The sequence below is a fragment of the Hippoglossus hippoglossus genome, chromosome 16, assembly GCF_009819705.1.
Source record: "Hippoglossus hippoglossus isolate fHipHip1 chromosome 16, fHipHip1.pri, whole genome shotgun sequence".
In the NCBI taxonomy this organism is placed as follows: Eukaryota; Metazoa; Chordata; class Actinopteri; order Pleuronectiformes; family Pleuronectidae; genus Hippoglossus; species Hippoglossus hippoglossus.
Window position 1 is genome coordinate 7,409,777 of NC_047166.1, and position 12,573 is coordinate 7,422,349.

Genomic DNA, 12,573 nt, shown 5'->3' on the forward strand with positions numbered 1-12,573 from the left:
CAAAGGCAGATCACACCAGACGCTGCATTTAAAAACAAATCCGAGATTGTGTAGGAATTTCTACTCCACGTTGTCTCGCTTGTATTATCCCCGCTGCACGTTGAGGCTGCGTGGCGCACAAAGCACCCGCATGACTCACCGCCCGAAAAGGTCATTATTAGCTGTGATTAAGGATTTTTTTTAGGGGGGGGGGGGGGGGGTTACTGCTCCTTGAGGTGGCAGAGGGAGAGGAGGACAGGGAGGAGGAGAGGGAAGGAGGAGGAGAGAGTTCGGGATTTCGCTGTAATCACGTTCGGAGTATTGATTTCGTGAGCGCACTCCAATTGGCAGCATCTCCACTACAGCGCCGGCGCGTCATCCTCAGTTCACATCGACGGAGCGAGTTGTAAGCAAATGAGAACATGTGTGGGATCTGAGAGAGTGAGAGAAGGACAGAGGGGAGCGGGAGGAGGTGTGAGGAAAAAGCCATTTTTCATTCCTGTCACCCTGACAAGTGGATACCAGATTTGATTGCCGGACTATTTTTTTATTTTTTATTTCAAATCCTCCTCATCCTTTTTATATTTTTCTCAGACTGGGAATTTATCGATTCGTCACATGCGCACGCCTCTTCATTATAATTGCAGACAGTTGGGTGCTGTTCAGGCTGAATGGACTTCAATGTGCCGCTGCCAGCTTAATCCGTGCAGACTGGAAGATTTAATAATTCACGGTAATAACGCATTATCGCCTCAGTGGCTGCTCTCTACACAGCCCCGCTGATTTTGTTCCTCTTTCTTTTACCCCTTCTCTCCATTCTTCCTGTTTTTTTTTCTTCTGGAGGATTTATCGACGCAAATCTGCTCCTTATCTGAAATATCATCTGTTGCTGCAACTGGATTGAGGAGCCCCCCCCACCACCACCACCACCAATGACTGCCTGCGCTGAGGTGGTGTGGACGGCTCAATAAGAAGCATTTTATTCACCATTTGACCATTTCTACTCCAGATGAAAAATGGACGAAAAATTGTTATTACTTTTATTACTTCTCTTATCTCTCCACGCCGAGCTGTGATTTTCTTTTTCGTGTCTCCATCATGATCCTTCTACTCTGTTGAATTGCCTCTTATTGATCCGGACTGTAGAAGCTGAAAAGCCGTGTCACAACGCGAATTTCACCGTGAAGTGATATTAAGGACCGTGGGGGAAAATACGGAACCGTGGAGGTGTTTCCCCTCCCTTGCTTTCTCATTTGATTTATCCCATTTAAACTGAAGGGTAAATGTTGATGATGGAGGACGACGAACTGGACGCTCATCAGGTTGATTCGGATTTCGAGCCGCAAAGCCGGCCTCGCTCCTGCACCTGGCCGCTGCCGTGCCCGGAGGATTTCCCCGGCGGACACGAGGTCAGCGGGGGTCTCCCGCTGGCCAGCATCAAGGTGGAACCGGAGGACGTGCCGGCGTGCAGAGCGGGGCTCGTGGGCGGCGCACCGGGAGAGCTGAAGCACCCAGCCGGCGCCCCGGCACCCACGGGCGCGACGCACCCATGCCTGGCCGGCGCGGCGCTCGATGTGACCGGATCGCTGCGCAAAGCCAAGTCCTCGCGGCGGAACGCGTGGGGGAACCAGTCCTACGCGGATCTCATTACCCGCGCCATCGAGAGCACCCAGGATAAGAGACTCACGCTGTCACAGATATACGACTGGATGGTCCGTTATGTGCCCTATTTCAAGGATAAGGGCGACAGTAATAGCTCAGCTGGCTGGAAGGTAAGGAGTGAAAACACACGGGCCAGCGTGATGGAGCTTTGACATGTTAATCAAAAGTGTCCACACCGATATCAGCCCATGATAAACCATTATTCTTATTCACTGTGTCCCTTATGATTATTTCACCTCCTCCACATGCTACCGTGGGATTCCGTGTCGGTTACGCACGAATGGGGACACGCGTTATCTTGTCTTAGTTCATTACTGCCGTCAGTCATTTCTAATAGATCAGAGATGGCACAATGTAATAGACTGGAGTGGAGTCTTTTGCAGTGTGTGTGCGTAACAAGGCTTTGCTCATCCCAGCTTCAGAGAGCAGCTCATGGTGTGCAGGGTCTGTACAGTGCATGAAACCCCTTCATCAGGACCAGGACCACAGGGCTTTATGATCCCTCTGCTGCGGATAAACAGAGCAAACTATTTCATGCATAATCCTAATACACAGCATCTCCCTCTACTTATCAGTGAAAGCATCTATGAATCAACAGAGGGACACTTGTTGGTAGATCACAGGTCAGCTGTCCACAATGTAAATATTCAGAGCGGCTGTTTCATAACTGACCACAGGCCACCACCACTGCCCGTCTGGCTGAGAGCCGAGAGTAACCTCCTGGACGTCTGCCCGTGTTATCAGCCTCTGCTCCTATAGAGCCAGTCATTATGGCCATCTGAGGACAGGGAGCAGGGGCAGGGGGATCAGCCGGGCTGCACTGCTTGTCCTCATAGTTCACCTCTGCTGACACTTTGAGACAACATGTTAAGTTTGCTTCTGAAAATAGCGTCATGTGCATGGGAAGGTAAAGAAGGTAGAGGCTGTATAATACAACAGCTCTTTGTCGGTTATGAAAATCTACAGACTGTTTTTAGTTTCAGAAGAATTATTGAGATGACTGTGTTGATTTATTTCTGCCTGTACAGAACAATCTAGGTGTGTCATGCATATCATCACAAAAGATCACAGCCCAAAGTAAAGACGTGCATTGATATTTTTGTCGCTTTAGAAGAATTAGTCCTTTGTCAAAACTTGTGTGTTGCCATTGCACAACGTAAACTCTGTCACCACCTAAAGTCTCCTCTGTTGGCCCCAGATTTAATCACAAGCACCTGACTGACGCCTAAAGCCTGTCCCATTAAAGTGAGCGTTGCTAAGGTGTGTCTCCAGGTAGACTTTGTTTCATTAGCCCTGCGCTTCCACCACAGAGGCTTCAACCGCAGGGCCTCTTTATCTTTAGTGCCAAAGTCCCAGTCTGCTATTTATGAAACTGCAAATTAGGGGGTTTGACAGTGGCAATCTGAGGTCCTGGGCTATTTAAGGCCACAGGCGAGACGTGGGGCCCATTCCAGGTAATGATGGGGGATTAGGTAAGTCGTTTAAAGCAGGCAGCCATAATGTCAGTAACAGGGCTGACCTGGTTTTGGTCAGAGACAGAGTGGTAATGTAAACATACACTTAAACGTCACATGTGCAGCTTAGCTGCAGGAAAACAAGCTGATTGAAATATTGACCCTAAGCAGCACATATACATGCATGTACACAAAACCTTGATTTCTGCTATAACTGCTTACCCAGGTAGTTTTCAGTTTTTTAAGTGAACTTGACTCTTCAAATACAAAAATCCGTGCTGCTCTTTGAATACATAATCAAGCTGTGTAGAATATTTGTTTTGGTAGGAGAGAGACAGAAGGTCCATAAATCTTAATTTTTGCACACTATGGCATCTTTTCACAGCATACACAGAAATGTCTGTGCCTCAATAGACATTTCAGGACTGAATTATCTGATTTTTATGAGAGCTGAACCGTAGGATCGCATGGTAAGTCAGCTTCTAAAGGTCAGCGTGAGGCCACATGTCCCGAGTGCCCATCGTGAACCCTGCGTCTAAACCCAGCAACCTCCCGCCTTCACTTGCACACAACGCAGGTGCACTCTCACATGTGTAATTTTACAGTCATATCAGGCAATTATATTTGACAGCAGTTGCGAGTAAGAAAAAAGTTACTTGAATCATCCACTGCATTTTCAATCTGAGAAATCACGCACGCGCAAAAGCATTTGATGTGAAACAGTCTGCTTTATTCTGTCATGGCAGGGGAAGGGGGGGGGGAGATAAAAGAATTGTTGGTAAGCTGCTGATGAAATAAAATGAAATTAAGTGGTATAGCTTGGCAGTTCATGTGGGAGGCTCTGGGGTTTTGGGGGGGGTGGTGTTGGTAGGCGGGGGATGACCAACTAAAAGCAAAAAGGAACCTCTGGAGACAGCTTATTGAACCTGGATCATACATGGTTGTTGTAGGGAAATAATCATCAAAAGCAGACTGTGCGTTGTAAATTACGCTGCCGTGGAAAGGATGTGATACTGGCTCGATGATGGGTGCTAGACAGCCAGTGCATCGAGACAGTACCATTAAGCTCCTATAAATACCTAATGGCTTCTGGATTCTAGGAAGGCTACGGTATTCTGAGGTCACGGCTTCCTAATCAGCTCCTTACTGGAGGAAGGTTACGTCGACTTGTGTACTTGAGAAGAACCCTGTTCCACTTTCCACTGGGGTGCTAGCCAAAAGTGCAGTGAAGATTAGCAGAGACTAAATTGGCCTTTATTTTCCAGTGCCCTGTTGCTAGGTTGATCCACGGGTGCGTGTGTGTGCATTCCGCACTTGTGCGTGGGAGAAGCACATGTCAATTGCAACAAAACACGTCAGGGTTTGGTAGCGTTGTATGTGCCTTTGTGGGGGCTACTACAGGGGGAGGGGCTGTCTTCTTCTATAGGCATGTGTGTTTGGCCCTGCTGATTGGTCTGACAGCATGTCACTGCGGAGAATGGTGTGCAGCCTTGCTCTTGACTTCATAATGCCGCTAATGGTGGTCTTTAAAAGGAACGTGGTGTCTGGATTGCCCTGCAGGCGCCTCGAAGTTCATAAACTTCAAGGGGGTTAGATAATGCCGTTGTTATGCCTTTTGGAGGGGGAGGGGGTTGCGTTATTGTAGATGTCAGAATGAGAAGTTATGGGATATAAAAAATCATAACTATAACAATCAACACTCTTGGTGTATTAAATATGTTTAAATAGAAATTCAAGGTGCAATTACAGCTACAGTCTATTTCTGTGGAATTTTTCCGCCTCTACAAGACGTAACGTACAACATATAGTTTATCCCTGTATGTATTTACGCTGCAGGGCTTTCTCCGGCACTTGGGGCTGTCGGATGCCAGGGCATCGCACAGCGGGTCGCCAAGGGTGCCAGGCAATCACTCAGACAGTTTAATCCAAAGCCACTAGACTGTTATTTATAAAGTGCCTTTAGGTAGAGGCCTTTGCGGGGCCAGCAGGGCAAGAGGTCACGGGGCTTTCAGTCAATGGCAGAAGTCCGACAAACCAGGAACAAGGAACTTAAAACAAGACAAAGAAATGGGACGGTGAATGCACGGCAGTGAAAAGAAAACATGAACGGCGTATGAGGAAATGCAGAGAATACAAAGAAAGGTGTCTGTACACAGTATGTATAGTCTTATCTTAGGTAGAGGCACATAACACATGTATTTGTAACAGGGCTGTATCATATCACTTTGTCTAATTGATTGATGGGTAAAGAGAAAGAGTCTCATAATCCTGTCACTACGGGCTCCGGCAGCTGCAGTGGAGAGGCACTTGGCAAATATGAGGGATATGAATGTCAAATGTGCAGCGAAGAGTGGGTTTGTCAGGAGCTTAGCATGAAGTGAAAAGACTTGAAACTTCCAGAGTGTGTCTGTCGTGTGTGCATGCGTCTGTTTTGTGCATGTGTGCACAGGGACGCATGCTTGTGTCACCCGATGATGGTTGGTGAGTCTGGAGAGACTGGAAACTGTCCTAGACTTCAGCTGATTCATATTTTATCCTTCGTCTTGGCTCAGGGGAGCAGAGTAATATGAGAGTGCGACAGATACACACGCATACACACTCGCGCAAAATGAGAGCATATGATGCATGCTGGACAGATTTATGGTGTAGGATTATGAGCACCTTACATCTCCCCTTGGCTTCTGCAGCCGGAGCCAGGTTGGGTTCAGGCAGTATATTCAGGTTGAGCTGGGTATCTGATGCCAAGAAGCCTGTTCTCACCGCCTTTCCGCCTGCAGCCTTCAGGCAGCCATGACACTTCATTTCTCACTGAAAATGATTAATGGACATGCAAATTACCGAAGCATGGGCACGCATTCAAATATGGGAGACAGCAATCAGGAGACGGCAAAATGAAAAACAATATAATTTTGTCTTTGATATTACTTCACTCTCTCTTATCACCGTATGGAGCAGACAACCATGTTATCTCCCCTTATCTCTCCGCCCATCTTTTTATCCATCAGACATTCTATACATTCTTAGTGTTTTTTTCCTGCTGCACGAGGGCCAATTGAGGTGAAGAGTCTTTCTCGTGGGAGCTATGGCGTCAGGTGTTTGAGCTTTAGCAGTCTCCAGCCAGTGATCTCGACTTTCTTCAGCAGTGTGCTTCCTCTTATCTAAGAGAAATCTCACATCGCACATTATCTCAGAGATAATAGGATAACAATGCTGGATTTTTCCCCCAGCTCGACTGCCCTCAGCTATTGGGCCTTTTGGAGCAGAATAGAAGGGGATGAGACCGTCAAGTTCCCAATTCGACGGGGTTGAACTAATTTGGATGTTCTTCTCAGCTGAACTTCAGCTGTTGAAGCATTTCTTACCAAGCCCATTACCCGTGGTTCTGCATTATCTTTCTTTTTTCTTTTCTAACAGTCATTTGGTGGCATTTCGTAGAATATGAAATGCTCTTCTTCGTTCATTTTCTCTCTAAACCGAAGAAGCATAGCGAAGCATAGAGAAATTGTCATTCTTTTCCCATTGCACTATTTAGGGTGATGGTTTCCACTGTTCGCTCTGACTCAGGCTCACAAACATTTGCACGAAAAACATTACACACTTGCGCCTCCATGAACCACCCATGGAGGAACACTCTGTTCTTGGGTGGGGTGAACACATTTTTTTTTTTTTTAGAGTGGAGGGGGCCGACCGAGAAGCGGAAGCGACTTTCTGCGGTGCTTGTTTTGCTGTCTGATTTGTTTTGAAACCTGTCTGACGCTCTGCGATTGGCTCACACGGAAGGCGTGGCGGTGTTTGGTGAGCACCCGCGGATTTTTTGGCAAAACCATTCACAGCTGCAGGGACAGAATGTGGTGTGTGTTTCTCTCTGAGGCTGTGTTAGTTTGGTGTCATGGAGATTCGACGGGAGGTGGCGACGGCCTCGGACATTTTATGGAAGAGGCAACAGAGAAGTCTTCTTCTGTTCGGGGTCTTAATGTCTTTGTAGTGCATTCCCACATTTCAATGAAGTGAGAGAGTAAAATTCACTATCTTCCTGCTCACTTACCCTTCAGCACTTTTTATTGTATCCGTGACTTGTCATCCCACGAATAAAAACTCTGTGTACTCACTGCTTATGCTCTAGTTTTGAGGGTTTGCTGAACAAAAATAAAGGCAGGGCTCACAAATCTTTGTCAGCTGAGTTAACCGTAATATTATTCCCAGAAAACAGTTTTTGATTAAGGCATTTTTCATCCATGACAATAAATACTTTCCAAAATAACTAATACGCAATAAATGACTCATCATATAATAACTGGCTCAGAAACAAAATACCTCGGTTTACTGTTTCCCAATGTAATGTGGTGAGGAAAACACCCCGTATCACTGCACTCGCTTGGCCGCTGAATGGAGGCTTCTTCTAACACGTGAGATATTTTATCGAATTCAGTCAAGTGCTATGCCGAAGAGAAAAGTCTGTCAGTTTCAATCCGACGGCGGTGATAGGAGTTATTTTGTCCTGGAGAAATGTGTCACTGCCTATGTTTGTAATGGCTTTGGATAGTCACTACTTCAGCATGTGAATGAAATGCGTTGGCCCTCATGGTGCTGAAAATTTCAGGCTCCATGTGCAGTGGCATGCTTGTTGCTCATCTTTGTCAATGTGCATAATGTGTGATTATGCTGTGCATGTTTCTGAGTGGATTTTGCTCCCCTCTTTCCCTGTGTAAGTGTGTGTGGGGGGGGGGGGGGGGATGTGGATGTGTTGGGGGGGGTTGATGGGCTCAGTGGGAGCCCGGGTCCCGGGGGAACAGCTCTCGTTAATAATTCAGACGAGGCTCATTATCAAGGCAGCGCAGATTTCTCCCTGATTCCACCTTAATTGCAGGCAGGCTGCTCCACTCAGGCAGGCGGTAGTCACGCTGGGTCGACTCTTTCTGTCTCTTTCTCTACCACTACAGGGCCCCGCTCTGCTCCACTCTGTTCTGCTCCGTCTCCAGTGCTCACCCCCTCCGCCTTCCCCACCACCAACACGGCCTCAGGCTCCCTGACTCCGTATCGGTGCGCACCTTAATAGCCGTACAATGCACATACTATTTTTTATTTGTATTTAAAGATGTGCCTCATATACTTCTGATTAGATACAGACCGTGCACTTTTTGGGGGCGTTGCTGTAGAATGTTTTTGTTTCGCTGGCCAACAAAGACGTGAGCTGTAGGTTGATCGGCTCGGCTGTGGAGCTAAACGTTAAGTTTTTTTATCATAGTGTTTGATCAGCAGAAAATAAATCCTCAACAATTTTGAAAATTAATAATCTTTGCCATTTATCAGCATAAAAATGTAGCTTCCTTTCCCTGTTTATTGTTCAGAGATGGAATAAAACTGGGTCTGTTGGTCAAGTTATGTCAAATTGTCATGTGTTTGATTAAAGATACATTTTTGGTTGAAATAACTCTTGATAAAGGAAACAATCACAAGCTGCAGCCCTTGTAGGCTGCATGATTTACACTTCATGGTTGAGGGACCATTTGTATACTCACAGATCCATCTAAAACACAACCCGTGATGCTTTATGATGCACACAACACAAAGCCTAATGTGTTTTCCTTTTGTTATATGCTTTGTGAAATATTATAATGGCGGGTTTATCCTTGAAATAGCCTATAGCATGTTATCATACTGATGACACTATTGAGTGTGCGTTACCCTGATTGATATCCAGCTACAATAATACTCCTCTTCAAGCCCATCTATAGGCTTATGTAATGTATCATGTCCTCATAATTTACATTGACTGATGGGTTTCCATTCAGTCCATTCAGTGAGGCCCCGCTGAGAGAGCAGCATAATGGCCATGATCTTGTCATACATGTATATGAATATTTCAAATCAAGCCATTGTAACTAGATGGGGGGTTTTAGATAAACAACGTGGATGCTTCTTCCTCTTCCCGCTATAAGATGAAGTACGCTCTGAGCGGTATTTCTCTCCGGGCCACAAAACCGGCTCCCCACAAATCACGGCGCCCATTTTTCCTAATGCAATTTTTCTCCTCGTCGGAAATCTCTTCCTGCATGTATGCAAGCGATTGATGGCCGTGTGCCACGCATATTGCCATGTCCTGTCCCTGAGAAAGCGATGATGTATGCCAAGGTAAACGCTGTATTTCTCAACGCTCCATCTCTGGACCGTCCTTCCTGGCAGCCACGTGCCCGGATTTCTCGCTCCTCTCCACCTGTCCATCAAAAGCCCCTGTCATGAGCCAAAGGATTGTGGGAGGGAAAATAAGAGCGTATACAAGGGCCGTAGATCAGTTTACCTGAGCTTGGCGGTCCCGGCGAGTGATGGAGGGAGCCGCCTCACAAAGGGAAATGTAGTTAACGTTGACTAATCGGAGCAGGTGGACAGGGGAGAAAAAGGAAGGGAGTGGCGAGGAGGAGCAGCAAGAGTTATGTTCAAGAAAGATGCTTGTTATGCTAATGGTTGGTGGATATGCCGCGGCTGAACCACGCGCCCGTGGCTGATGGATGGAGCTGCAGAGGTCACGTCGGGTAATGGCTGATCAGGAACCCGGAGTCGCACCCCGCTGAGGTGTAATGTCGACTCACCTGAGCTGAAAAGACGGAGCCGACCTTGGAGAGAAATTGCATTTGTGCATTTGTATGTGTAAAACAAGCCATGTGTGAGCAAATCTGTGTGGGAGCCAGCATATGCGCGGGGCGGTAACGGGATTGAGGCGAGGTTGTCGGGTTATGAGGTGACTGCGAGACCAGCTGGGGTTGAGGGCTGAGGGATGTGTGTGTGGCGAGGCAGCGGGGGGCAGGGGGGGGGGGTTGAAATTCTTTCCCCCCCCCCCCCCCGATTGGATTTGTATGTCACTTGCATGAATCTAGGTCAGGACACTGGGTCCGGTGTTTAGTATGCTGACCGTGTGAGGTCTGAACTCCGAGTCTGCTCATAGCCCTGAATGAACCCAGCACGTCTGCCTCGCTCTGTCTCCGACTGTCTCCTCTCCCTTTCTCTTTTTCTCATGGACCCTTTTTTCTTCCATCCTCCTCTCTTCCCCTTCGTTCTCCCTCGTTCTCTCTCTGTGCTCAGAGCCTTTTTTCAATCCCCTCTCCCCTGTCTCTGCCTTTTTTCTTTCCATACCCGAGGCCTGTTTTTTTTCTTTTCTTCCCTCCCCTGCTTTTTTCGTGCTCTCTTTTTCACTGTCAGTCACTCACAGCCTTCTCTTCTCTCCTCACTTGTTCTATTTCACACTCTCAGTCCTCCCCACAAAGTAGCCTTTTTATCACTCATTTCTCCTGCTTCTTTCATGTGCTTTTGAAATCCCCTTTTCATCTTTAGCTCTCTCTCGCGCCTGCTCTCTCCCTCATACACACACACACACACAGGCTCATTCAGTCATTCTTTTATTATCCCAAAACTAAAGTGATAAATGGCTCTCTTTCTTCTCCGTAAATGTCACTCGGGGAATTGTCTCTGCTCATTGATTGACTGGAGTGGAAGGATGGCCACACATGCACATCCAGTCGTGCACACAGGCAAAAAAAAAAGAGAAAGGCTGAGAAGAAGAAGAAGAGAGAGAGGGAAATGATCTATTATTAGAAGTACAGCTAGGCTGGGACTGCAGTAGTGAGGGTTAACCTCTGGTCCTCTCAGGTCCAGCTTTCTCTCAGACGCTGATGCATCATTTGAAGAACTTGTGCAGTTGCTTTATAATGAAGCATCGGCTCCTCAGCAGGGTTTTTGCATTCGCTGGGAAGCTGGAGCTCGACAGGGGATCAATCACAGTTAAACAATGTAAGCTGGCAGGCCGGGCCGGTCTTGCCATTCTTATCTTTTTAAAGTGATGTGATGCAGAATGCAGAAGTGTTATTCCCAGTATGATCATTTGGCTTTAGCTTATCCTTAACTGTCAGAAGTGCACGCCGAGGGAAAAAAAAGGCACCAGGGCCAATTGTTCAGAGCAGGCAGTGTGTGTAAATGTGTGTGTGTGTGTGTGTAAGTAAGTAGGGGTTAATAATGCTCAGTCATTTTCTTAATGTCTCATTCACCCTGCCTCAGGCGCTGGAGCTTGATAAAGGTCAAGACTACTGGTGGTTACATGTCGTCTTCCCTTATTTCATTCTCTTCACTGCACAGCAGGGAGGTGGGAGGGAGGGGTGAGGAGGGGAGCGGAGGGAACCGAGAAGAAAAGGAAAGTCCGCGGCGAGCCAGCGACACCGGCGATCCACGTGTCTTCATTCTCAGAACCAGGATAAAGAGATTTAATAGGGAGACAGTGGGGAGACGGGGGCGGCCGTCTCAGCCACCGAGGAGGGGATGAAAATGTTAAATTGATAGAGAGACAGAGATAGAAAGACAAGTAGGGGAGAGCAAGGGAAATGGAGGGGGCGAGAAAAGAGAGCTAGAATAGTAGAGAGTAGATTATAGGGCTTCCAAGCAGGACTGGAAGCCAGACTTGGCTGCACTTCAGCTACACTCTGCACACTTCAGCTCAAGTGTGCGTCCATTAGTGCACTCCCGTTGCACTCAGAGAGCCGTGCACTCCGAGATGCAAGACACATGCACACGTACAAACACACACGGTAAATTTCTCAAACTCTTCATACATGCAAAGCCCCACAGACACAGTTGGCTTACAGTAGCTCTGGCCTCACACGTTCACACACATTTACCCAAAAAGCTGCACTGACCCAGTCTTGCTCCGTCTCCCCCTCTCTATATTACTCTCTCACTGCTACACACACACACACACACACACACACACACACACACAAACTCACACACACACACGCGGCCTCTTCACTAGCCACCAGATTGCTTCCCGTCAAAATAAATAATTAAATGTGCGCAATAACGGCTTCCGAAAAAAGATCCCTCAATTAGTGCAAAATGGGTAAGTGGCGTGGGGTAGGGGCTGTGGGGGGGTGATGTATTTCGGGAACACACACACACATACACTTACACACAACCTATTACATAAGGCAAATCATGACCCAAGAAGGCTTTTATGCAGTTGTGCAATGGTAATTTGTCCCCCTCCCCTTCAGCAATCAGCTTAGCAAAGTCTTCTCAAATCTTTACAAGTGATTCATTCCCAAAGACTGGCCGGGGAGAGATCTAGATGTGTGGCAAGGAGGTGCGAGAGGGGCAGCTGAGGGGATGCTGCTGGAGTCAAGGCTGTGTGTGTCCGTGTGTGTGAGTCTCTGTGTGTGTGGAGCTGTCTTTGTACATTTCCAGGCCTGAGTGTGTCTGGAATGGTGATTAGGTAAAAAGGTAGTAATTCATGCAATGGAATTTGTACGAGTGAGAAAGAAAGCAATGCAGAGCTAAACACTGACATTCCTTCTTGAGAGAGGTGTGTGTGTGTGTGTGTGTGTGTGTGTGTGTGTGTGTGTGTGTGTGTGTGTGTGTGTGTGTGTGTGTGTGTGTGTGTGTGTGTGTGTGAGCATTAATCCTAGTGATGGAGGTGTATGTGGTAAAAGATATGTAG

General features: G+C 47.2%; 1 protein-coding gene across 1 annotated transcript in view; it reads left to right on the forward strand.

The window, feature by feature from the left end:
• Nucleotides 1–210: 210 nt before the first annotated feature.
• Nucleotides 211–12,573, forward strand: part of LOC117777183 (forkhead box protein O6-like) — a 31,632-nt gene continuing 19,269 nt past the window's right edge. The window contains exon 1 of the mRNA XM_034611787.1: nt 211–1,751. Within this exon, the coding sequence (XP_034467678.1) occupies nt 1,263–1,751 (489 nt within the window). The 5' untranslated portion in view covers nt 211–1,262. The remainder of the gene's footprint in view (nt 1,752–12,573) is intronic.